The following is a 26,987-nucleotide window of genomic DNA, read 5'->3' as shown; positions in this document are numbered from 1 at the left end:
AGACCTCTCCTGTCTCGCCCACTTCTCCCCTCAGCAGTGTATGTCAGTCAATCTGCCTGTTTTGCTTCCCACTCTGCCTCTGGTGAATCTTCTCACCCCTTGCAGCTCTGGCCTACAGCTCAGTTTGCGTATGCATAAAGGTAGAAGAAGTAAATGAACTTTTAGGCCAAAAAAGATGTTACAGTACATATTAATAATCTTTATATTGATGCAATTATAAAGTGTTTTTTATAAGTTTTAATGAGAGGGCCTGCAAAAGTCTGATTGTAGACTTGCCCACCTTCAGGTCCACACAAATCTGTGTCCTTCCCTGGAATTAGGGTTTCTGGGATTCCTCATGAACAGGAGAGGGTTTTGGTGAGGTCAGAAATCTGGAGAATAGCATTAGGCTAATTTGATTTAATTCCTTTAATTTGAAAGGAAACCAGGTGGGTGGGAGTAGATCTGAAAGACCTGAGGTGTAGTGCAGAAAAAGCAAGGTGGGAGGGGTACTGGCTCATCCATTCTCCTCACCCCATCCTAGATCTTGAACCACCTGCTAGTGGGGTGACCCCTAGCAAGGCCTGAGGTGAAGACTTCTCATAATTTGTAAACTTAGATATTCTCCTAACTCATCTAAACATGTTTCCTTACCAGAAAGTGGAGACAATAGAAATTACAGGATTTTTAATTTTTTTGAGACCCTCTGTCACCACCTGCATCTGAGTGGCTATGAAGGAAAAAAGCAGCACAGGTGAGGTGGAGTCTGTGAAAGCTGGTAATACCTGAAGATCTCAGCTGGGGCCCACATTTTTTTGAGTACTGATTCCCTGCATTTGAAGTTGTTAGTAAGCAACAATGCAAGGTGCTGCAACTTAGCCTGGAGCTTACCCCTTACAGGCTTGAGGCCTAGGACACACCTGGAGATTACTTGTGCCCTGTGGCTAGTGTCAACCCCTCCCTGTCTGCATTCCATCATGCCTCAGCTCCTGCCTTTTGGCTTTCACCCTTATAAAGGGTATCTCTCAACATCACTCCAGACATGGAGTTCAGCTTCTCTGATTCTCTCACAAGGTCCAGCCCCTAGCTTCCCTCGCATTGAACATTCCTCTGGCTCACTTGTCCCTGTATGTTCCATGTTCTGTAATTTGCCTTGAGCCTGTTGCTGCCCCCACACATCTGCCAAGTGGTTAAACCCTCCCTCCTCCACATTTTCCTTTCTTTATGCCTTCATCTCACATTGCTCTTAGGTTTTCAAACCATAAGTGATGCCACTTATGGTTGGGGAGTGCAAATTCTTCACCCTTGACTTTCCAGACCACTTACAATGGGTTGCCCACCTGGCATCCCCTTATAGCAGTGTTGCCTTCTAAAGGGGACTCTGGGCTTCCCCTTGAAGGGTCTGACTCATGAGGGCTGGAGGGGGAGCAGCTTCATATCTGCAGGTCTGTGGTGCCTTCTGTCCAGCAGCTTGGGAAAGGGTGCTACACTCTGAGCAAATATGTGCCCACGTGTGTCAGGTCTGAATGTGCAGGTATGGGGTTTGCCAAGGGCAGCCAATTCAGCTAGATACACACTCTGGCTGTGCCACTGTGAGCAGTACGAAAAATGGAGCGCCTGCAACCAGTGACCTCCTGGCTTCAAGGGCAGACAGAAGGTACAGTCCCAGTGAGAACAAAGGTCAGATTGCCCTAAAACAGGACTCCCCTCCTCCCTGTCCTCCTTGCCTCTGCAGCCGCACTGGAAATAACAGCAGGGTTGGATGCTGTTTGATGTATGAGGTGAAGGGCCCCAAATGCAGGGTCCAGTTTTGAAAGCCTAGGGACTTGCAGGGTCATCCCCAAGGGCCAAATACAGAGAAAAAGAAATGAAACCCTTTTTGAGCAGTTCTGCTTGAGGCTACAACCTCAGTGCAGTGTAGTGGAAAGGAATGTATGGGCTCCATTTAAGGCATAAGATTCAGTCTCTGGCCCACTAAACACAAACGGACACTAAGACCATCTCACCAGTGGTCAGGGTATGGGGGGGTGGGTAACCTTCCTGAGAAGAGAAGCCTGGTCCACTCACTACATGACTGGGTCACATGCTGGAAAAGTTGTCAGCCACTAGCTATGGCAGGACTCCAGACCCTGACCAGAGCAGCAGAGGGAAAGGAACACAAGCATCTGAGGGCCCCCCTGCGTGCCTCAGGCCAGCCTTTCTCAAACCGAGGCTCTCTGGCCCACTGTACTCTCTCTGAACTTTTAGAATAGCTCCCCAAACTGTTCCAGGAAGGTAGGGGTTGATTTCTGTGGCCTCCAGGAGGAGAGAGCCTGGAGGCTGTGGTGCCTATGACAAGGTTGCAGGCTTATTTACGGAAGCCCTTCTCAGAGCCTCCAATGTTCCAGCATGAACGGGGAATCTTCTACCAGACACTTCTGATCTGCCCTTTGCATGAGTGTTTCATTGAGCAACTTGGAAAACCAGGTCCCGAGTCCCACCGCCACATGGTGGAGCAAGGGCACAGGTGTGTGTCTCATTCCAACAGTCGACATGGTTGCCTATTGCTGGTGGTCCTGAGGGAGGACAGTCCCGTTGTACCTGATTCTCACAGGGTGGTTTAGCCTATTGGGTATAACCCGCTGTGGTGATGGCTCCAGTGGGGCATCCTGCAGCTCTCCATGAGCCAGCCCCTTCCCAGCTCTCTCCCTAAGTTACCAGCATGTCTACGAAAACAAGGGATTGTTCAAGAACATTAATCACACCCCAGGAGGCTGCTAGGTCACATGCAGGCACCACATACAGAGTGCTGAGTAAAGAATGTGTGACCCCAAGCAGTGGGCTAGGGTAAGGGCCCAGGTCCAGAGAGGACTTCTCCAGTCCTGCCTCCTCCACCGGGGTGACAAGCTTATTGGCGCCCTCCTTCCTGATGGGTGTCAGGATCTTTTCTCGTCAAGCACACCGCCACTGTGCCATCTCCTACGTTCTGCCGCGATATGACGGGAGCCCTGGGCTGGGTCTGTTCCTGTGCTTCCTCCCTGCGGGGACTGGAGCCTGGGAAGAGCAGGGCTATGCAGGAGGTATCTGCAGCGGGAAGGGAGAAGCGGTGAAAGGGAGGATGCGGTAGTCCTCTGACAATGGCGACAGTCCTGAGCTACTTGTCCTGAAGAAGACAAATGTGTTTTAATGATTTCCATGGTCCAAAGGACAATGGTGTGGAGCCTGCATGAGGGCTGTGGGGCTGTCATACGAAGTAGGCAGCCAGGGCTGACATCTTGTCCTTTGGCCGTCTGGGGTTGAATTTCCCAGTGGGCCTCCGGCCCCGGGCCCGCCCTCGGCCCTGCCTCCTCCCTGGCCCACCACGGTGCATGGGATGGCGGGTGGCCGCATGCTTCAGCTCCACCAGCTCCTGAAAGATAGGGTCACAGAAGACACAGCCTGTGTGCTGTGTTTCATTGTCCGGGAGTGGAGACTTGGCCTTGTTGAAGTCCACGTCAAGCAGGGCGGCCTCACAGATGCTGCAGGTGTCAGGGGACACTCGCACGCGGTGTGCGTTCTCGAAGCAGTGTGCCACTACGTTGCACTTGTTGCAGGCCACCTTCCACTTGGGGCCCGAGGTGGGGTCCAGCACCAGCACCCCACTGTCGCACTCCACACACTGGCCGATGCCCAGCATGCTCAGTGAGTGCTGGCAGGTGGGGTGTGTGCACTCGTTGCAGCCCATGCCTAGTGGGGAGAGGACAGCCTGTGACGTACACCTGCCCCAGCCACCCACAGCGCGGCCCCACCCTTTCGGGGCCTCACCCTCAGAGATCCTCGTCCCTGCCCCTGCAGAAAGTGCTACTCTTGGTCTTTTCCACACTTATCCGGGGCTCTGGAGAACCCTGCTGCCACTGTCCCCACGCTTTGCTTATCTGTAACCTCCTTACCCTGAGGTATAGTGCCAAGGGATGACGCTCTATCCCAAAGCCCTTCCTAGTGGTGTTCAGCTGAATGCACACCGTGTAACAGGCAGCTTCACGTGGCTCTCACTCTTCAGGCCACATGGGGCCACTGGCTATGCAGGAAGCTGCTAGAGGGCAGGGATGGGGCTCAGTCTCCTGCAGCCCAGATGCAGGCTGTGCCTGCTCCCTGTGAGGGTCGAGTCAAGATATGTGAAACGAGACTCTGCAGACTCCCTGGTGAATGTGGGTGGATGCTTCACTCTTGCTGCACCTTGTTCCTGCCTGCAGTAAGGGTGATCACACCCCTCGGGGGCTGAGCAGGATGTGAAGGACACAGCAGAGCCAAGTGGGAGCACACTGGGCCCTGGGTCCCTTCAGACTCTGGGCTCAGTACTCTCAGCCCCACTGGGGCACATCCTTTGCCAGGTACCTACATGCCCACCACTGTATCCTCACCCCAGTCAAGGAGAGGGCACAGCATGCTCACTGCCCAGATCCTGAAAAAGCTGACTGATGCCATTTACTCAATTAGTGACCCTGACACAAAGGGGCAGGCAGCTGACACTTAAGTACCTGGTGCCCAAATATGCCCCCCACCAGAGTCTCCTATCTCAGTGCCAGTGAGCGTGGGAAGGGTTAGGGGAGGGGCCAGCAAAGTGCAAAGCTAAGACTGGTGCTGAATGAGACCACCAGCTGCAGAGGCATGGGCCAGCCCAGCTCAGGAAGGAGCAGCCGAGGTCAGGGGCAAGACTTACCTTTTTTCATGTCTCGGAAGGGTGGGTGGTTGGAGCAATAGGGGCACAATGGGTAGCTCTTGCCCCGAGAGCCTGAGGACCACAGGACCAGCTCAAAATCATCCAGTGGGCAGCGGAGCTCCTTGTAGAGTTTAATGGTGCCATTCTGGGGGAGAGTGTAGGTCTCGTCGCAGTGGGAACAGTGCAGGCGGCTTGGCTTGGCCTGTGGCAATGTGGGGGAAGAGGCGTGGGGCTGCTGGGGCTGCCCGACTCTGCCAGCCCTCATTCCTCTCATACACAGCATGTGCACACACATGGTGGCATTAATACAGAGTATGCAAGGTGAAACATAACTTTAACGATGATACATCCTATGCAGTACATACACATACGTGCACTTAACTGGAAATACGTGCCTGGTACAGTATGTGGGCTACACAATGGGTGGCATATAATACTTTGGTGCTGGAAGTAGAACATGCAACATGCACTAGTGGGCAGACATGAGTACTTAACATGCAACTCACTGCTGGGCAAGGACCCTGTCATGAGTCCCAGGACATTTGCTACTTGCATGAAGACAGACAATTTTAAAATCCCTGCAGGTATATTAATCCCTATGATAGCAAGTAATGTGTTTTTAGAAAAATTCACGCTTTAGGTTTCTTAATTAGTCTTGTGTGACAGCCGGAAGGGACAAATAGCATTATGGCATATGACTGAAGAATCGAGGCCTATGGAGGAGGCAACTCTGGCATGGCAGGCCAGAAGGGGCAGTCAGGGCCCCTCCTCCTCCACTTACCTGGATGTATTTCATGAACCGGTGGCACTTTCCACAGCGCGAGAGAGGCTTGCCTGTGGCTGCCAGGGGTGAAAAAGACACCTCCATCAACTCGTCCATTCCTGAAAGCAAGCAGGGCAGGAGAGTCACATCTCCCTGGGTGTCGGGGGCTCACCTCTTTGACAAGCAGTGGTTATTAGGAGGGCTGGAGGGGCAGGCTGCCACACAGCCAAGAGTCTGGCTTAAGGGCAGTGGGGTTTCCATGCTAGCAACAGCATCGGCAGAGCAGACTTATCAGATGAGCCACTTAGTCCTGAGTTGGGTGTAAACACACCCACTGTTTAATCCTGACAAAGGCCCAGTGACTCCATCACTGCCCCGTCTTACAAATAGCTTCCAAATAGGAATGGCTGTGGACAGCCCAGAGCCCAGAGCCCAGATCTGGTAGCTGGTCTCATATGCCAGGTGGTGCTGATGCAGGTCTTTCGGCAAAGGAGCAGAGAAGAGACCTTACCAGCGATGGAGTCCACAAAGTAGTGGAACTTCCTCTTGAAGACATCCAGGGTATGGCCTAAGACCTGGCGGTAGTCAGCCTTGCCCTGGGCAATCAGGTTCAGTTGCTTCTCAACAGCACTTCGGATGGTGGGGAGCACCAGCTCTGCATCTGTGAGTGGGAGATGCCACTGTGAGAGAGGGGCCTCAGCTGTTCCTACCGGCTCCAGGGAGAGTTAAACAGCACCATGCTGGCTGTCAGGCCCCAGGCCCTTTCCTGATCTAGTGGCTAGGGACATCCTAGCTCTAGGACAGTCACAGATATACAACTGGCTGTCCTCGGGCCATACCTGTACTCTGCCATCTCCCAGGGGCCCACTGAGGAGACAGAGCAGATGGCACTACCGTGAGGACATGGAAACGTCTGCATGAAAGAGCCACTTGCCTTCCCGTGTGGGTCCCTGTCCATCCGGCCACCAACCATACCTAAATGCCTACTAAGATGCGGATGGCAAGTGCAGCACCCTGGCAATGCATCTGGGGGTTCACCACAGAGCTGTGACTTTTGGAGGAGGCAATGGGCTGATGGAGGCAGAGTCTTGGCCAGGCAGACTCACCGATCTTGTAGTAGCCATGCACCAGGACAATGCCGAGGTTGGTGGGCTTAAGCCGGCGTCCACTCTCCACAGTGACATAGTTGCGCTGGCAGATGTTGTTGATGTGCACTGGGATGCTGGCGTCTGTCCCTGAAATGCACAGCGAGGCCCTGTGTCCCTGACTGCCCCAGTACTCCCTGTCAGACTCCAGGCTCCAGCTCCACACCACCTCTCCTGAGGTCCTTGTCTCAGCCCCTGCCCTGCTCCTCTGCACAGCACTGTGCCTGATACCACAGGGAGTGCCTTCCTGTAACGGCTATGAACCCAAGGACCACCCTCCCAGTGCCAGATGCTTACTCCAGACTTACAGATGAGGAGAGAAGCTCAGAGGCTAAGGAACTCTGCCACGATGACAGAGCTCTGCCTACGCCTCATATCTGGTAAATGAGAGTTCAGCCTTTCCTGCTTTGATCCTGGGGCGCTGTCCCCTTCCAGAACCTGGGCTTCAGCCTGCTGAATGTGGAACTCACACACTGACAAACTGGTTTTACCCAAGGTCCCTCATGATCCGTTCCCAGGGCAGGTTACCAGTTCTGGGATCAGTTTCCCCAGGACTTTCCCAGATGCTTTCCCCACACACCTGGCACTGTCAGATGCTGCCTTTATTACTTCCCTGTGCAAAAAGGCTCCTTATCTGGCCCTCAGAGGCCAGGGATATCAGCTGCTCACAGGGTGAGGCTGAGAATGGGAACTGAATCTCATGTGGTGGGCTCCAAGCGTTGCTGTGCCTGTTGCTGCTGAGGCCTGCCAGACCCCCTGTGGCTCTGCAGCGCTTGGCAGCATATACTCCCTGCTGCTGTGTTCTCTCTGCAGCCACAGTTCCTTTTTATACAGGTTGCTTGTGTTGACCTGTATAATGGTCAGGTAGAACCTTGACCACCATCTTGTTCAGAAAGTCACAAGAGTCCTCCTCATTATTATAAACTTATTTTGGTCACAGTATCCACGCTGCTGTATGGTACAGATGTCTCATCAATGGGAGGGGCAAAGGATGCTGGGGGAAAAGCGTCTATAACCTACATTAGGCTGACAACTGCCAGGCAGAACCCAAGCAGATGCCTGGAAGGTGCAAGACCAGTTCTCCCACTGAGGACACCACTGTAACCAGGACCCAAACTCTGGTGAGATGCTCCCTGACAGTCACCTGCAGGACTGCTACAGATGAAGATCCCCAAGTAATGGCCTGGATTGTCTCCAGAGCACTAGGGGATGGTGCCAGCCAGTGCGGCAGCATATCAAGGAAGGGGCAGCACCTGAACACTGAACACTGCCTGGAGAGAAAGTCCAGCGTGAGCCGGCTCCCAGTTGTTCATGCGAGGACACGATCGGGGCCACTCAGAATGGGGGTTGGGTGAAATCACTTAACCTGTGAGGTGTTCTCCATGTCTACATTTCTAAGCCAACGAAGTGCCTATTTCACTTGAAGAGCGGTTATCATATGGGAGCTTCCCTATTCTGGGTCAGGCATTTCTGCTCCCCTCACAGAGAAGCAGCGCAGTGAGAACTGGGTTTCGCTACTGCCCAATTCTATGACAGACTGTGCTGGCTGTGTGGACTCAGGAGGATTTGGATTCGACTTTGTATTTTTCCTGAGAGAAAATCACTTCATATCCCAGGCCAGCACTCAGTCCTGTGGGTGCTAATGTGCACAAGGCACATCTCGGGCTATACAAACAAAGCCAGGTCTGATGTGGTGGCCTGCTGCTGCACTGCTCGGCTAGCCAGCCACAAGACAGGCTCCAGTTACCAGACCCTGGAAGGGCCACTGGGCAACTCTGAAGTGCTGCATCTTGGTTCCCAGGCAGACGCTTACCGATGCCATGCTTCTCCATGAGTGTGATGAGCTCAGCCTCGGTCAGGTAGTCAGGTGGGCTTGTCTGCTTCTCAAGCATCTTCACCTCACTCACTGTGAAGGTGTCACCTTTCTGGCATGTGGGCAGACCCTCCTCTAAAGGCACACTCTGCCAGGGCATGATCTCCGTGAAGCCTAGAGAGACCAAATGTCACCTGAGAGCCTGGGCCTCCCATCTCCAGTTCTGACAGACAGTGTCTGTCTGAGGTGAGAGGAGAGGAACCAAGCTGGGAGCAATGGTCCTACCTGGTGAAATGACAGTTTTCCCTGTGCAGGTGAACCGTTCAGGCCCGATCCTGAAGGAAATGGAGCTCTGCAGGTACTTGCAGTCATAGCTGACCGTGGCAATGAAGTGTCTGGTGATGTACTCATAGAGCCGCCATGCCTCGCTCCCTGCAGTAGGCACAGAAGCAGGTCAGTGGCTAGGGGCTCTGGCTCTGAGGACCCCCAGCACTCACAGGATGCCAGGGTTGGCCCTGTCCAGAGTCTGAGACTGAAGGAGAGAAATGTTCAGGCAGGGGGAGCCAGTCTCTAGTGCCTTGGTGCCTTTACGATCACAGCTTCCACCTCCTGCCCCTTCCAGGTGGGACTGGTCTTCAGGTGCCTGGCCTGTCTCTGCTACTCTTACTTCAAACTTGGGCAACTCCTGTCTCCACCTGCCTTTTCCTTCCTCAGCCTTCTCCCAGCATACAAATCACCAGCACTGCTTTGCTAAGGTGAGAGGCAGTGTGGCCCATGGTTGTTACTCTTTCTATCTGGGCCCCATCCTGTTTCATTTGAGGTCACCTGCCCACCCACGTCACCCACTCACCTTCTCTGCTCCAGGGCCTCCACTAGAGCCCACATCCTTGCACACCATTTCACCCCGTCCCACTCCCATGGGTACAGACAATAACTGCCAGGTAGCTCCCATTATCAGAGACAAGAGCAAATGGGGACAGGTGAGGGCCCCACACTGTCAGAGGTGCCACACTGCTGTAACTTCTAGCCCTCCCCTCCCCAGAGTTAGAAGAGTGCATGTATGTTTGAATGTGTGGGTGTCTGCCTGTTGTGGGGTAGTACCCAATACCTAATTCTGCCTCTGTGGCAGACCTCATGGGGGTTATGGGGGGGTGGTCGCCAGCATCATGGCCTTTCCGTGGGCGGTTGATACCTTCTGCTAACAACTTCTTCACCTGAGGGAGAGAAGACAAAAAGCAGAATGTGAGTCTGATCACAGTGCCCTCCCACCTGGAAGGAGCTGCTGCCAGTCCTGGGTGTGGTCCAAGTACCCAGGCTGTGTCCTGAGCCTTGGCAACAAGTGTGTGGGAGGGGCAGGCCTGGCTTCACTTACTGTGTCAGTCCAGTAGGGGTGGTTGGCCTGCAGCTGCAGAGTGCCCTTTAGGTCAAAGTTCTCAGGGTAGTGGGTGGTCTCAGTCCGCGGATAGCTGATGTAGCCCTGTGTGTATAGCCGCTCGGCAGTCTGCATTGCGTGCTGTGGCCCCATGCCTGTGACAGACAGAAGGTGCAGCTGGCCCCGAGTGCCAACGATGGTCAGTAACTACCACAGGCCTGGGCGGGCACTCAGGTATTCCCCAGGGTGGCAGAATCTCTTGGGATATGAGGGTGGCTCTGGGCAGGCAGAGCCTGGAGCATATGCCCAGCTCACAGCCTTATCCAAAGCCAATGCTTTAAACCTGCGAGCATATACGCAGAACAGGAACACTCCAATATTATCCTCATGATGATGTGGCCCAGCTGACTAAATGTGGTTACCAGAGAGCCTGTCTCTCACACTCTAGCCCCAAAGCATGCCAGCACCTGGAGGTCTGGGGCTTTCCTCTCTACGGCAGAATACCCTTTGGTCTGAGTACTTTGGATGTGTCTGTTCACAGCATTCTGGAACCACTGAAGAAGGGCCCGTCCTCCTGGCCAGAGATGCTGGCATTCAGTAGTCAGTAAATGGTGTCCCTGCCCTCCAAGGCACCGTGAGGGTGCTGCTCTCAGAGGACACCACCCATGGTTACCTGAGGCCACAACAGGGCCATCAGTGCCTCAGGCCGACAGCTGTCAGACCAACCCAATCTCCTCTTTGCTACTATGGGAACAAGGCTCAGAGAGGCTAAGTCACACCTTTGCCTAGTGTACAGACCTCCCGCACCTGGCCAGGGCCCTCCCCTGCACTGGGAGGCTGCTCTGGGGCTCTCTTCTCAGGATGTCCCTTTGGGGCAGTGGCAATTGTTACATCATCTACTCCTTACAACAACCCATAAAGATAGGACTATGGCTGCATAATCTTTTCACAAGGAAACTGACATTCCAATACAAGGAAGGAAGGGGGAAAGAGTTGGGATTTGGATCAGGGTATGGCTCTGGAGCTGGACTCCACAGTTCAGTATATCTGAAGGGACTCTACTGAGCCAGAGACATGTAAGGGCCCACTCAGGAGCCTCTCACGTGCCCAGTCTACAGCTTGGACATTTAGTAATATGAAATGGTCTGCCTTTACCCCACGTAAATTCACAGAAGCTGGCAGGTATTAACAATAATCCTCTCTCTTTGTTTCCATTCTGGAATTTAACAGAAGTGAAATCTGTGTGAGGCTTAGATTCCCTCTAGAACTTGAATGACACTACAGGATGGGGCATGCAGGGGGCCTCCCTGGTGGCACAGGTATTAAAGACTCAGTGCTATCAAGCTATCACCAGCCACTATGGCATGAGTTTGATCCCTGGCCAGCGAAGTGACCTACATGGCACTACAGCAGACTTCTCTTGTCTTGCCCACCACTCCCCTCAGCAGTGAACTTCAATCTGCCTGTTCTGCTCCCCATTCTGTCTCTGGTGAATCATCTCACCCCCTGCACCTCTGGCTTATACCCCAGTTCTTGTATGCATAAATAAAATTAATCTTAAAAAAAAAAAAAAAAAAGAACGTGTATGCAGAGGGGAGCGTGGAGGGGGACGTGTGGCACAGGTGGGAGGTGGGGTGTTGGCATTTGCCTTGCATTCCCAGGCACTTGCGGTACTGCAGCTGAATGGGGTCACCATGCACCTGCCCCAAGAAGTCTTTTTGGAGCTGTAGAGAAAAGACTCTATATACCCAGAGAAGAACTGGCAACACGTAGCATCTCCACAGTGTTCAGGGCCAGGGGCCTCTGCTTGGCCTTCTCTTTCCTGCTCGTGGCCTCCACCTAAAAAGCAGAACAAATGCAGTGTTTTAGCCAGGAGTTGGGGACAGACACACTACTATAATTAAGATGTATGAGCAACAGGTCTGGTTTCATTCATTTGGTCTCCCTTCTACTCAAATTCCCTCTTTCCAGCTGTCTTGACTTGATTAAATACCCATCAGGCCCAGAAAGGAAAGAGGGAATTCTTCTTTTGAGGATTTTCTAGGAAAGAGGAAATCTGAGGAATGGGGGAGAATCTGGAGAAAGTTGCAAAGTCCAAATTCTACAGGAACTGGTATCAGGCAGGCCACAGGGCTGGCAGGTGCGGGGGGCGGGGGGGCAGGGCGGTCATGGAGCGCAGACCTATCTCACCAGCAGCTACTTATCCCTGGCAGGCCTAAGTGCTATTTAGGGCCTGATAATATTGCTACACATTTACATTTGTCAAGAGAAGCTAGAAATCAGGAGCTCTGTGTAAAATCTTATAATCTGTAAATGTTGGTAACTATTTTGAAACTTTTGCAAACACTATGCAGATTGAATCCAATATTGAGTTACTGCTTTCAACCTCTGGACTAAAGAGTTGACAGAAGAGATGACTCTAGCCTGGGGCAAAACACAATCCAAACAACTCAACTAGTTTGCCTTCCTTGGCTCTGCCAATCCCGTGTAGACTTTGCCAGGGCATGCCTTCTGGATTCCTGACAGACAAACGTGTGTGGGATTGGGGCGCACTGAGGCCCAATTGCACAATGTGTGGGAGAGGGGCGGTGCACAGAGGCCCAGTTGCATATGTGCACCAGTGGAGGCTGGAGTCACTGGGGGTGAGAACTGGAGATGGTGGTGCCGGCATCTCTCTAGTAATGTGTTAGAAGGTAAAAGCATGGAATAGCTTTAGAAATTCTGAAAGCCTGAGTCAACTACATGGGTGGGCAAGAACGCACCCAAGGAAGGCTTGAGAAGAACAAGAGAAGGTGGTTGGAGGAAGTCAGCCAGGCCTCCCTTGACGATACTGGAAGCTCTCTTAGCTGTAGGACATTTGCTGTGCTGGCCATGGACCTACCTCCACCCTAGGCAGCCAATCCCTGCAACAAATCCCTGGAATCACGCTCTTCCTAACAGCCAAGCCACATGTCCTTCAACGTTACAAAAGCCCCAAGTAAGAAGAACAGCATTATAAAGGGCAAGAGGCTGGGATCCCAGATCCACCCTGTGCTAGCAGCTGTGTGACCTTAGCTGGTTCACTGATGTACATGCAGGTAACTGCTGGATTTGCCAGCTTTAGATATCACAGAAAAGGGACTGTGAACTGGAGTCCTGCTACAAGGAGATAGTGCCAGGTCACATGGACAGAAGACAGTGGAAAGCACAAGTCACGGGCCTGAGACAGTGCCTAATACAGAGCTGCATGCAGCAAACTGTGGTTGTTGCACTGAGTCCATGCTTGAGTAACCACTCTCCTTTCCAAAAGGAGACATTTATGTTTCAAAAAGAAGGAGAAAGCCATGACCTATTCTCTCAGTCAGATGCTTCTCAGCTTAATCCCACACAAGGCAAATGCATTTGATATGGATGAATCAGGCGCACCTGGGCTTCCTTCTCCAACTTTGTCATGTTTAAAAACATCTGTGCAATCTCCCGGTCAAACACTCGTACTCGGTCCCAGTCCAAAAGGAGAGATCTGTCTTTATCAGCATTAACCTGGACAAAGAGGGATAAAAAGAGAACACAGAAGAAAAGCATCTGAGTCCATTGCTAGGGAAAAGAATTAGGGAAGATGAAGCTGGTCTTTCATCAGGGAACTGCAGAGAGCAAATGGTCCTAGCTCTACATCTTTGAGCAGTACCTGTTCGGATGCGCAGATATGCAGGTGCAAGGTATGCAAGCCCTTCCTGCTGAGATCAAGTAGACAGTCTCACAAGAGGACCTAAAGCTCATGTATCCTTAAGGAGTAAGCTTTCTACCTCTCATCTCACCTGTGCTCACCTCCCTAAACCTGGCCACTGTTAGGGGCAGTCCCACTCAGGTGACTGCTGCCCTGTGTTGACTAGAGCAGCTCTGTGTTATGTTCCAATCTTTGAGAAACTTCCATGGAGGCTTTTTGGAGCTCTAAAAGTTGTTTAAACATTTTAAGGTTGCTATAAAAAAAAAAACATTTTAAGGTTGCGTCAGTGGTCTAAAGTCCTTAGTCCATTTCTCAGACCACTGCAGCCAATAGCCCCTGACAACACTAAGTGCACCCCACTTACCCAAATTCAATGCCATCTAGGCCTAGCCTCAACCTGTGTTTCTATGAAGGCTTGGGCCTGTTCCTGGGTACCCCAACCACCACTCCCTGGCCTCTCTCTCTGGTAGCTTTCCACATTTGTGCCCTTAACCTTGGGGGTTGTAGCTTTTGATGATGATGATAGTGGAAGACTCTTAGAATCTACACCCCAAAATGGAAAGACCCCATGTGAATAGAGAAAGGAACTCAAACCTTAGCCTGCAGCACCCAGTAGGTTTCTGGTTTGAAGGATTGGATTTTATCATGTCGCTCCACACAGAATCCCAGGGTGGGGGTTTGACATGGCCCAAAGGAGATGAGAGAGCTGTCTAAATTGCCATATTTTCCCTGGAAGTACTTAGTTTGAAACCTGTAAGGAGTGGGGGGAGAGAAAGATATCACAGTCAAGTACTCATGTAAGACGTCATCATTAATCACCTGTGTGAGGCTCGCTCAGAGCTAGGTGGTGGGTACAGGGAGGAGGCCCAAGGTGGCGGCTTCCTGCTCAAAAGACAGGGCAAGGGGACACGCTTAGCTCAGGAGGCCAGGGAGGGTGCACATGGGTGGAGAGGAGGAACTGTGAGTGTAGGCATGGCAGAACGCTAGAGCAGTGGTTCCTACCCACCCTCTCCACTCTCCCCTCAACACCTGCAGTGTGGCCAAACACACTGCTTGCTGCTATATCTATTACAGCTGAATAGTTAGTTTTCTTCAGGGTTTTAAAATGTTGATAACTGGGGGCCTCCCTGGTGGTACAATGGATTAAAGCACAGACTATGGAGCTATCCGCAGCCACTGCAGCATGAGTTTGATCCCCAGCAAGGGAGGTGACCTACATGGCGTGGCAGCCCGCTCCTGACCCGCCCGCTGCTCCCCTCAGCAGTGTACCTCGGTACATCTGCCAGTTCTGCTCCCCACTCTGACTCTGGTGAATTATCCCTCCCCTCCCCAACCACCCCTACCTCTGGCCTACACCCCAGTTCTATATGCATAAATAAATAAATAAATAAATAAAAGTTAACAACTGCCTATGGCAGATCAGGCCCAGGGGACCGAAAAGGGCAGGAGCTCTGGCCAAAAGGAATACCTGGTGAAGGCACAGCCAATGCGCAGGTCCAGCTCCTGCCGGGCATCCACTGACAGTGCTTCATTGTGGTCGGGCTCGCCTAGGCGGGCCATAGCGTTGCAGATGTCCGTGTCTGTGATGGAACTGAATCTGGCCCGGAATATCGTCTTCTCACCACTGTGGGCCTCATTCATGACAGGCACTACGGCATCCAGGACCTGGAGAATGTGGCCTGCTGTAACAACCCCCCTTCCCAGGGTTCTGCTACAGCTCCACACCTCAACTGTGAAGCCTGGCTCCTCTACAGGGCTGAGCTTTGCTGTGCCTGCTGTGTATGTGAACCCCAAAACCCCATCCTGGAAACCTGAGTCTCTCCACAGTATTCCTGCCACACAGCTTTCTCTCTTTTGACCTACAAACATGTTCAAACATCTCTCTTCTCATGACAAACCCTGCACGCTGCTGCCCTCTTTCTTCTCATTGTCTGCTTCCTTTCTCTCCATGCTATTGCTGAGGATGCTAGGGGACTAAGTCTCCAAATCCACCCAACTTGACCCATTCCCCCTCCTTTCAGAGGAAGAAGTGCCAGAAAGGGTGAGTGGGACTTTTAAGACACAAGAGAAGACAGGAAAGGAAAAAAAAGATTGAGGAGGGAAAGGGCAAAGGTATCCCAGCCTGCAGAATGTTTGGGTGGCTCAGGGCTAAAGTGGAGGTCCTAAAGCTGAGACTCACTAAATCTCAGGCCTCATGGGAGGTGGGAGGAGTCACCTCTGGAGCCTGGCCATGCAGCTTCTTTATAGGGAGGAACTGGCTTAATTTCTGAGGGGAGAAAGCCCTGGGAGCTGCCACCATTCTCCACCCCCAGATACAAATGCCCCTTGGGGAAGGCACAGGAGAAGGGTGTCTGAGAAGGAATGGATCATAATCCAGTTTGCTGAGAGTGCTTCTCTCAAGTATGGAGTGTGCAAGCTTCCCTGTCATGACAAAAGCATTTTGTGAGCCCTGTGGTATCCCAGGCTCCAGGTGAAAACTAGAGGTCCAGAGGCAGGAGTGCAGCTGTGTTTGAGCCAGAGCTGAGGGACATAGGAAATACATGCAGTGACGTGCAGCAGGACACAACCAGTACAAGTAAAGGCGCGACCACCTGCTTCTTCAAGGGCTGAGGGGGGGTGGGGCGGCAGAGATGGAGGTGGGATGGCATGTTGGGTGGGGACAAGTGAAAAGAATGAGGAATAAACAGGAGTATAGAATGACGCAGGGTGTCGACTGGCATTAACTGAAGGTCTCTGTGAAGTGCCGAGTGTAGCTGGATGCTGAAAGCCAAGGACTACCTCAAGGCAGCTCCATTCAGAAACTTGTATCCACCTAGAAAAGTCTACTCTTTCTGTGTTCACTCACAGGAAAAACCCTTAGCAAGTGAAATCACACTCCATCACCCTTAGTAGGGTCCATGCATTTTAAAATATAGATAGAATTTCCAAAATTAAGAGGGGGAAGGAGTTCAATGTAGCGGAATCCTACTTGAGCCCCGGGAAGGGTATGACTGAGCAGTAGTTCAAGGCCGGTGGTGGGAAGGCCAAAAGTGAGACCACCGAGGGTTCCATCCTTACCTCAAAGCAGATGTTCTCCCCCTCCTTGTCGCAGTCTAGCCACAGAACGATGTAGTCGCAGCCTTTGCCCTCCACCTGCCACATACACATGTACAGTGACCAGCTCTGTCCCAGCCCGCCCACCACAGCGCCCCCTCCCACCCAGCATAGAGTGGAGCCCGGGTCCTGTGGATGACTGATACCCAGAGCAGAAGCCCAGGCTGAGCAGGGGAGCCAGCTGTTAGGTGAGTTAGCCACTGAGAAAAGTTCAACACTATCTTTTGGTTAAAAAAAAAGTAAAAATGTAAATACAATATGACCTTAACTTCAAAAACTGCATAGAAAAAGGGCTGAAATGAAGTAACCCCAAATATTAAGAGTGGTTGTCTTGGGTAGTATGATTATAAATAATGTTTCTTCCTTCTACTTTTTAAATCTCTTTCATGGTATGTATTTTTCTTAAAATTAGAAAAATAACAACTACCACCAAATAAATGATTTTTGAAAGCAGAAATTCTGATTGCTCACATGGACCAATGGTGTTGTAGGGAGGAGAGGCAGCCCTGAAAGGCGCTCTGGGGACTAGCAGGGGTGCTGAGAGAGGGCTACTGGGCTGCCCAGGCCTATTTCTCTCCAAGATGGCATGAACATGGACTCAGGTCACCGATTGCGGGGCAAGAACCAATGGACTCCTGGAGGACAGAGAGCCAGGAAGAAGTCTCCCTCCCAAGGCACCCTCGCCACCTCACACACCTGTAGGAACTTCACCATGTTCAGCTTGGGGTTAGCTTCCTTCTTCTCCGTTGGCGCTTGGCTGAACAGCTCTGCAGGATCCACCTTATCCCACTTGTTGTACTTTCCTGCAAACCACAGGCACAATGGCACCTGAATCAGACATGCTGGCTCACAGGGTCTTGGCCTTCACAGTTGTCATAACACCAGAACAACGGTAGTGATTTTGACTTGCCAGTGAGAAAGAGGCTCAGAGAAAGATTTGCCCAGGGCAATCCCAACAGCTGGCACGAGAGCCAGGCCTTCCCTCTCCAGGCTGCTGAGTTGACACCACATATTGGCTACTCAGGGGAGTCACTACAGGACAGGGCTGATGCTCCATCTTCATTTCTGGGTGTTCTCAGTGGCTGGGGGCATCACTTCTGGGCTAGATCACTTTGCCAGGGCACTGAGCCATACCACTCACGCTTTGTCTTCTTTCAGCCTAGATTCCAGTAACCATTGACCCTACAACCCACAGTCAAGGCACAAGGCTGGTGCGCAGATGTCCAGCACATTCACCTACTTTTTCATTTGGGCCTCAGTGCTATATGCTCAACCCTTTGTTTCCTGTAAACCCCATGGATGGGATCAGATAGAGCCAAGTTCACATCCCTGGGGCACCCCACTTGCTGACTGGTCTGAATGCCCAGCAAGGCCCAGGTGGTATCACTATCATTAAGGTGCAGCAAGAACTACACTGAGGCTTTCTCATGTGACTGGCCCTCTGTTAAGCACTTGACCTGACCAAGTCTTCAAACAATCCTGGAAGCAGATGGCACTGTTGCAAGATACATCATATGTGAAGAAACCCATGGAGGTGTAATCCCAGCTCACGAGCAACAGGAGTATGGTCAGCCCCAGGTTGGACTCTTATCAATCCTGTGGCCACCCACCAAGTCCTGTGGGCTATAAATCCTGGCCTTTCCATTGTTCTGAGGATGTCAGCCAGCAAGAGACCAATGGATAACAGTCACACTCAGCAGCACTGTCATCTCCCAATACCTCTGCATAGGCCAGGTCCCCTGAGGCAGGTACCACTGCTTCCAGTCTCCACAGCTAGGTTCACACAACATGCAGTGACTAAGTCACTGGGATGAGGATCTGGGGTGACTCACCCAGGTGATCATTCCACGACCTGCTGGTCCTGGGACTCATGAGTTTTAGACAAACTTCTCTACCTGGAAACTTCCCCTGGTTTTAACTGGATTCTGGGCAACAATGTGCCCTGGGATATAAACCGGACAGGGGCAGGTCAGCTTACCCAGGAAATCCAAAGTCATCACATGACCACAGACGGATGTCATCTTGAAGCGGACTGTCTGGCCGGCAAAGGTTCCAGTGTACTCGTGCACCGAACACGTTCCATTCAACCCTTTGTGTGAGGACATGCTCCCTGGGGAGAAGTCATACAATGGCTGCTCCAGGGACCTGCAACTGCTGTGCGGTCCCAGGTCTTAACACTGCCTCTCAGAGGGCCAGAGTCCGCTTTCCACAGTAGTCAGTGATAATGTTCTTCAGGCTACTGCAGGTGACTGGGTATCAAGAGATCTAATGTTCTCAGGAAACACATTATCATGATCATGTCAACAGCGTGCTAGCAATGCAAAGTCCCAGGGTGTTCGGGGGCAGGGTAGAAATGCTTATTCTCTGCATTTCTGCTTCCCCTTTTCAAACTTTACTCAATGCTCTCCAGGGAAGTCTTAATTGAGTCCCACAGTGTCTCCTGTTACTCTCCACTGATGGCCCCCAAATTTTTTTCAGCTTTTGAGGACCAAACACCATTTTTTGGTTCTCTCCCTTCTTTCAGAGACACTAGCTTATAGTGTAGGGTCTCTTCTTCCTTCAGCTGAAGCACCAAGGGGAGGTAAAGGTGGGGTGTCTATCTTTTCAACTAGCATCCAAACATCCTTCCTAATTAAAGGGAATTCAGAGATAGGAGGGGAAGTCACCCCAGTCCAAGAGCCAAAGTGGGGTTGAGGAGCATACATCCCCCTGTCCTGTGGTCTAGTGTCTCAGAAGGGCCTGGTCAAACCTTGGTGTAATGTCTGTTCTCAAGTGACAGGAGGTGAATGTGCTGCAGCTGTCAGGGGTCCAGAGGGCAAGGGGAGGTGACAGTCCCTGTGACATGGTCTTATTAGATTTACAGCGGAGTGGGGACCTGGTTGTATCTGCTTTCTTCCAGTGAATTCCCATTCTGTGTAAGTCAGCTGCTGTGACCAGTAATGCTAACTGGCATGGCATTCTTGCTGACACCTCCTGCCATATGCTAGTACCTCCTGTCTGTACCTTTTGGGGGTCCTAGCTCCAAAAGCTGGTGTGGTAACACACACTGAGGTGATTCATTAATGCCTGCTGTCCTGATCTGAATCTACTTCAGCAGGCTGGAGGCACATTTCACAAAAAGAAATGGCCTCTTGGGCCTTCCTTAATGGCTCAATGGGTTAGGGCTCCGCACTGTAAACTAGCTGTAGCCGCTTCAGTGTGTGTTCGATCCTTGGCTCCAGAAATGACCCACATGGCACAGCAGACCTCTCCTGACTTGCCCACTGCTCCCCTCAGCAGTGTACTTCATCGATCTGCCTGTTCTGCTCCAAACTCTGTCTCTGGTGATTCCTCTCACCGCCCCTGCACCTCTGGTCTGTACCCCAGTTAAAAAGAAAGAAATGGCCTGTTCAGTGGAAATGATCAGGCTTACAGATGAAAGCCACAGCGAAGGCTCTGGGTTGGCCTTCCCTACCTCGAGAGAGGATTTTGGCAATGGATTGGGCCAAGGATGGCTTTTCTGCAACCATGAGCACAGTCTTCATCTTGTTTGAAAGCTGTCAGAATTTCTGGTCCTTAACACTCCAGTCTTAGGGCAACGGCAATGAAGTTGACAAGCTGCTCTTCCACAACTCCTCACTCTGGCCGATACTGACTCTAAAAAAGAAGAAAAGACACTCAGAAAATAGTACTGTTTCCAATGGACTCTATCCCACTAACAAGGAAACTCACCTTAAAAAACAAAACAAACAAAGAAACAAACAAAAAACAAATAAACCCAAAGCAAGAAAAAGAATCCTAGGGAAACCTGAAGCCGGAAGCCACCCACCATACAAACAATTGCTCAGAGATAGCCTTGGGATTTTTACTTCATTTGGGAGAAGCTGAGGTGGCCCCATGACCTCAAGTCAATTTTAGCCCCATATTCATACAATAAAGACTTTGGAGCCTTTGACCCTGGACTGATGGGCCAGATGTCTCGCCTCTTCCTGTGCTGCAATTCTGTTTACCACTTGGGCCCAAGAATGGCACCTCCACCATGGCTAAGTACCCAGGGGTGTTTCACAAAAAGCATCTGCCCAGCTCAAGCTTCCCAGACCCTTCTAACACAAAGCCAGGCCTAAGACCTGGCTCAGAGGCGTTAGATCCCAGCAGAACCCAAGAGATCCTCACATAAGCTCCCGCACACCTTCCCACCTGCCTCATCCACCTCTTACTTTGCAAGCCGTGCAAATCAGACACCTTGTCTACAAAACAAAACAAAACAAAACAAAACAAACCCCAAGGTTCAAGCCTCAGTTCCCTTTACTTGGCATATTCTGCCAAGTCCGGAGAATACAGTTTGACAATTCAAAGGCTCAGCTCAAGCACACACTCTTCCTTAAAAAGTCCCCCAACACTCCTGGGCAGGATGAATTACTTCTTTCTGTCCTAGGTCCCTTCCAACCTACTGCACCCATACAACACCTATTACTGCCTCAGCTCCCCATCAGCACATGATGGCTCCATGTCTTAATCACTGTCAGGGATTAACAACTACTTCTGTGCCTGATTCAGGAGAGTTATAATATCTTCTGGCTGCAAGTAAAAGAAACACAGTAAAAGAAATTATGAAGTCTTCTTTTTGTTCATTATAAAATGTGGCACTGAAGTTGATAAATGTAACACTGTATTAAATAAAAGACCTATGTTAAGACAACTGGATAAATTTCCAGGTGTGTTGGGGGGATGTGGGGAAGGATAATAAAGTTAGGTTCCTACTCTACAAATTCAAAACAGACTTCAATTTCTATATGATTAAATAAAAAAAAATGCAATCAGAAAAATAACAGAGGAGATTATGACATTTAGTATGGAAAAAACTAAGTATCTCAAAATTCAGAAACACCTCTTAAAGTTTTAAATGCATTTGGTTTCCTTTTCTGTGAACTATTTGTAATTTTTTTTTAAAGATTTATTTATTTATTCATATAGAACTGGGGTACAGGCCAGAGATGCGGAGGGTGAGAGGATTCACCAGAGACAGAGTGGGGTGCAGAACAGGCAGATCGACGAAGTACACTGCTGAGGCGAGCAGCGGGCGGGTCAGGAGAGGTCTGCCACGCCATGTGGTCTCCTCCGGGGGCAGGCGGGAATCGAACTCATGCAGAAGTGGCTTAAGCTTCTTAGTGCAGTGCTTTAACCCGCTGCGCCACCAGGGAGGGCCGAACTATTTGTAATTTTAAACTATTTTCCCCAACTGATTGCTGTTTTGTCAGAGTTGCTTATATAATGGAAAGTGAGTGCTATGTGATATGAAGCGATATCCAACATGCCAACTAAAACAAATTAGAGCTAGAAGGAGACTGTGCTTATCTCACCAGCAGGCAGGTCTGAGCACCCACGTGGGTGAGGGTGTGGGGAGAAGCTAATTCAGATGCAGGTGGGAAAATGTTATTAGCACAATCTCTATGTGGAGTAACGTGATGACATCTCTCACACTGGAATGCACATCCCAGCAATCCCTCTTCTAGAAATAAATTCAATTGATTCACAGATATTTATTAGGCACCTACTGCATATGGATATGTTACTATGCCCCATATGGGAGGAAACTGAGCAGGTAGGGAGCCTGGGGCAGGGATGAGTCATGAGGCTTCTGGTGGAAGAGTTTAGGCAACAAGGTAGGACTGAGGAACAGGAAAGGCTTGGGGAGGAAAGGATCTGGGCCCTGGACTGTGGGTTTGCTTTGAGGAAGCTGGAGGTAGTGCAGCAGCAGGGTGGTCTGACTGTTGTAGACAGCTGGCAATGCAGAAGGGAGTGACTGAGCCCCAGGTGGCAAGGGCAGAGGTGGCAGTGGCCAAAAGGAGCTTGGCAGATGCTGGAGGCAGAGCTGACAACACTGGGCTGGGAGCAAATGAGGCAAGTCAAGAAAGATGCCAAGTTTTTGCTTAGGCAAGTAAAGGATGGATCCTCATCTATGGAGATAGGAAATGTGGAGGAAGGAGCCTGAAAATCAGGGGGTGAGGCCAGACAGAAGAGGTCCTGGAAGTAAGAAAAATGCACTGCTGGGGAAGCCACCACCATGTGAAAGGCTACAGGCAGTTACGGGAGGCACTGGCCCAGGCAAGCCGGTCTAACTTTCCATGGAGATGTGCCCGGTGGGTCAGGGAGTGCACAGCCCCCCTTGCCAATGCTTATGCCAGAAGCTAGGTGCAGGGGAGCAATTATTAGCGTTGGTGGTAGACTTATTGTCAGCATTCTACTTCATGCGGAACAGGAGCAGAGGTCGTGAATTCCCGGTCAAATGTGTTTGTGTGATCAAGGTCCAGTTATTGTAATTTGTAGTTTAACCCATAAAAGCCACATCATGCTTGTTACATCTCTGTGCAATGTAACAGTAAAACTAAACATTGTATGCATGCTGAAAGCATTCCTATAACTCACACTACATCACCTAAGCTTGAAACAATAAACTTTGTCAGAGTCACACTTGAGCTGACCCTTCTGTGTCAATGCGCCTCTCCCTTCTGATTCCTGGGATTCCCACATATGGACAATAGGCAGTCCAGGTGAGGTGACAGCTGAGATCTAATCACAGTGTCCCTGTTACCTTTGATGGGAGTTGCTTGGTGCTGTGACTGCTGCAAGCCTGGGAAAAGGGAGGAAAATGTGTGCTTTTTCACTGTTTGAAGATGGAAGATAAGGCAGCATGTTTGCACATGAATGAAACTTGTCCAGCAGAGAGGGAAGGTTTTCTCTGGGGTGTGGAGGAGAAAGGGACACTTTATTCTCCATTGTCAGAGACAGCTGACAATGAGGACCTGAAGTAATGCTGGGGGCAAGGCCACAGCAGGGGAGAGTGGAATTTAGGAGGAATGAGATCTGCCAGGAGAGTGTAATATGAAGGAAAGGGAGAGGGGTCGGGTGGGCATCTCTAAGATGGGCAAGGAAGAGGTGACCTGGGGTGGGCCCACAAAGGCACACCCCGGTGACTGGAGGCAAAGGACTCAAACAGCAGTGGGTGAGGCACCTGGTGGGCTCAGTGGAGCCGGGACTGAAGGTAAAGGGTGAGGAGGCCACAGAAGGCTGGCAAGGCTGTCCACATGGACAAGTTGCAGAGAGACAGGACATGTATCACCTGTGATGAACTGCACTGCTGAGGAATTCTCTGCAGAATTATCATTTATAACAAATGATGAGAAACAATCTAGTGTAAGTCAGTAGGGCGTTGGTTAAAGTAAAGCGGTGTGTTGTACGACGGAATACCACAGGACAGCTAGGAGAGAATATTTCTGCTGGGTAAATACTATGTAATATGCATCAGATACTCAAATGAAGAATGCTGGCTGTGACAAGTAGAGCGCTACCGTCTTCCGACAGTCACCTGTGGGTAGGGTGGGCTCAGACCTGCTTACCGCAGGTGAGCTTTCCTTTTTTTGCACCTTTACATCTAGTGCTGTGGACACATGTGACTGGTCAAGAAGACTTCCATACAAAGACAAGATGAAATACAATCAGGGAAGTAAAGAAGGGTTGGAAAGGGCATCAACTGAATGATGATATTGAAAGCACTGTCACTGCAGGGGCTTCTGTTACTCCTCACCCTGTCCAGAAGTGGCCCAAGGTCTGTTGGGCTGCTCAGTCCAGTTCCCTGCTGCATATAAGACACTGTATGATCACAAGGGTGTCAGTAATCTTTCTGGGAAAGCTGTCCTGAATAGAACAATTCGATTTTTTCCCTCAAAATAGCTGGACATTTTCCCTAAATACGCAACCATTCCAGAGGAAATAAAAAGCAAAGATTGCCTGGAAAGATGGTTCCAACAGTCTGCAGATGAGCTCACCAACAGATGACTGCTCCAAGACACTCTCTCTACTCATGGCCGCCCAAACCCTGCCTCTGTTCCTGTGCATCTAGGCTGTCCCAGCACTCAGGCCTCCTCAAACATACTCTTCCAGAAGTTGACTTGCTCTGCTCCCTGCCCTTCCTCTTGCGGACTGTCTGGCATCACAGGTCTGTCTCTGCTATAGTTTATGTCTATAGTTCACTGTATCTGTGATACCCAGCACTGCTGAATGAATGAAGAAACGAATGAACAATCAAAGCCACTTGTGTGCAGCTTCTGTCCTCTGTTCTGGAGATTTTTCAAGTCAGAGGTCCAAAGGTGAGGTTTCAAGAAACTCAGGGCCTTCTCTTCCCCACCCAGAGAACTCAGGGGCCTGAAGGGAAAACCAGTAGCAAAGGGAGACTGCTCTTTGTGGGTTTTCAAAAGTAGGGAAAGGTTTTACCCTCAAGTAGTTCTTCAGATTTTCTCACCTGTATATCACAAAATAGTCTACAATTACAGTGTTTTGAGTATCACTGCATATTTAGGGGAAAATCTTTTCTATGAGAATATGGAATCATGAAGTCCTAGAGAAGGGGACTGTGGTGATCATCTGAGAAACCACCTCAAGGAAGAAAAACAAAGACTAAGAAAAAGTGATTTTCCAAAGGTAACATGGGAAGTTATTGAGTTGGGAAAGTTTTTTTTGTTTTTTTTTTTTTAACTGCACTGGGTTCTTCTACTCCTTAAATGATTTCTGCAGTCCTAGCTGATTAATTTTCTGTGATTCATCTTGGAGGCACCTTATTTTTCCATTAAGACACATCTCCAATTTCAAAATGGAAGCCAAGTAGAAAAATTGAAATAATGGTTTGCAAACTTCATTTACATACCATCTTAGCACTTCTGCCTTACCAACATTAGTCAAGTAAGTTTTCCCTTTTTTTTTTTTAGATTTTATTTATTCATACAGAACTGGGGTACAGGCCAGAGATGCAGAGGGTGAGAGGATTCACCAGAGACAGAGCAGGGAGCAGAGCAGGCAGATCTACAAAGTATACTGCTGAGGGGAGCAGCGGGTGGGTCAGGAGAGGTCTGCCTCGCCGTGTGGATCTCCTCCGGGGCCGGCAGGAATCGAACTCATGCGGAAGTGGCATAAGCCTCTTAGTGCAGTGCTTTAACCTGCTGCACCACCAGGGAGGGCCAAGTTTTCCCTTTTTAAAGAAGCCTAAATACATACACACATGTAGAAACTAACAGCTGTAATGAATGGCCAGAATTAGGTTCTTTCTGATAACCTACATGGTACATATATTAAGTTTCATCCTTTATCTGCCAAGCTCTGAGCCCAGTTTGTATTCTTGTTTCAAAGAAAGATTATCAATTGTTAAGGAGGTGTTAACAGCAATCGCCCCAAATTGGGACTGTAGTTTGGAGGCAGGAAGTGGAAGGGGGAAGCAGGTTAGCATGTTATTACCATATTATCCTTCAGGAGCAACACCACTAATGATGTTTCCTTTGGGAGACACTGTAAACTCTTTTCCTGTCAATCTTAAAACAAGTGGAATTAGCTTGGAAGTGGAGGCCTAGCAGTGAGTGATCTAAAGAACACGGAGAGCCCTAGAATTTCTCACCTTATAACTTAACCAAATACCTATACAAATGAGAGGGAAAAAAGAAAACGTCTGTATTAGGGATGCTATAGTTATAAAAGCTACTTTCTTTAATCATGCCAACAACCCTAACCCTATAAAGCCAGTTGCAATTTTGTTGAAACTGAGATTCAGAACTATATAGAATAGTGTCAGGTGAACTTGGCCAGTGCTCTAGAGAATCCCTGGGCTCACTGGCCATTCTGCCTGCAATGAGCTGACTTCTCAGATCTTGCTCCCAAGGCAGGAGAAATTATTGTCTCGAGAGTCTACCTAACTTGCTTACAAAGTGCCCGATCTCACCTACATCAACAACAGAAACCATTCCAAGCGCAGTGTGGACGTTTCCCAAGACTGCTCCGGGGACTGCTCCGGGCCGGGGGACGGCGAGTGGAACCTGCCTGGTGGTTTCCACTCTGGCCCCGACCACTACACGGGTCCCTGAAGCTCAGTTTCCCTTCCTGGGAGACGAGATTCGGACAACAGACCCCACGTCAACGAATCGCTGGAGGTTTCAATGAAAAAGAATATCAACTGTAACCTCCAGGCACCTGGCTAAGCTCCGGTGTCTTCATCACCTCCCTGAACCCCCCATCCCAGATGTGGGGGATTCCACCCCGCCATAAAGAGCCAGCGAGATGCAAAGAGCATCCCGGCCTGGGCCCTTCTCCCAAGCCGTGGGGTTGGTGACCCTCGTTACTTCTCCAGTACTCGGGAAATATGCCTGAAAAAGAGACCCCATTCCCACACCCCTGAGCTGCCCGGTGCAGCGCCCGCCGCTCACCCGCAGCCCCACCGCGATTCCAGCTTCAGACAGTTCCAGCTCCCCGGGCACCTACAGGCAACTCCTACTTCCGGGTCCGGCGGCCGCTCCGCGTGTTCTTGTCGACCCTCCGGCACCCGCACGTCTGCGTCCGCGGGTTCCGAGGCTCGCACGTTCCGGGGGCACAGCCCCTCAGTCGGCTCCAGTACTCCTGGGTCTACAGGGGTTCCCCCAAACCC

At 50.6% G+C, this 26,987-nt stretch overlaps 1 protein-coding gene across 2 annotated transcripts in view; it reads right to left on the bottom strand.

Annotated features, from left to right (window-relative positions):
* Positions 1-26,844, bottom strand: part of TOP3B (topoisomerase (DNA) III beta) — a 27,764-nt gene extending 920 nt beyond the window's left edge. The window contains exons 1-18 of one of the 2 annotated variants that reach the window (XM_004680936.2): positions 26,770-26,844; positions 20,001-20,182; positions 18,525-18,656; positions 17,243-17,349; positions 16,511-16,585; positions 14,922-15,118; positions 14,048-14,204; positions 13,156-13,269; positions 11,499-11,589; positions 9,751-9,905; positions 9,487-9,592; positions 8,664-8,810; positions 8,379-8,552; positions 6,527-6,655; positions 5,932-6,081; positions 5,439-5,539; positions 4,658-4,859; positions 3,122-3,684 (exon numbers count right to left, since the gene is read on the bottom strand). In XM_004680936.2, the coding sequence (XP_004680993.1) occupies positions 3,203-3,684; positions 4,658-4,859; positions 5,439-5,539; positions 5,932-6,081; positions 6,527-6,655; positions 8,379-8,552; positions 8,664-8,810; positions 9,487-9,592; positions 9,751-9,905; positions 11,499-11,589; positions 13,156-13,269; positions 14,048-14,204; positions 14,922-15,118; positions 16,511-16,585; positions 17,243-17,349; positions 18,525-18,656; positions 20,001-20,070 (2,589 nt within the window). In that variant the 5' untranslated portion in view covers positions 20,071-20,182; positions 26,770-26,844 and the 3' untranslated portion in view covers positions 3,122-3,202. Of the gene's footprint in view, positions 1-3,121; positions 3,685-4,657; positions 4,860-5,438; positions 5,540-5,931; positions 6,082-6,526; positions 6,656-8,378; positions 8,553-8,663; positions 8,811-9,486; positions 9,593-9,750; positions 9,906-11,498; positions 11,590-13,155; positions 13,270-14,047; positions 14,205-14,921; positions 15,119-16,510; positions 16,586-17,242; positions 17,350-18,524; positions 18,657-20,000; positions 20,183-26,769 lie in introns of those variants that run through there. The other variant, XM_012723887.1, reaches the window with a different exon arrangement.
* Between the last annotated feature and the right edge of the window lie 143 nt (positions 26,845-26,987).

Source organism: Condylura cristata, unplaced genomic scaffold, assembly GCF_000260355.1.
Source record: "Condylura cristata isolate star-nosed mole 26May11 unplaced genomic scaffold, ConCri1.0 scaffold00011, whole genome shotgun sequence".
NCBI lineage: Eukaryota > Metazoa > Chordata > Mammalia > Eulipotyphla > Talpidae > Condylura > Condylura cristata.
This window is presented reverse-complemented; position numbering and strand designations above follow the sequence as displayed.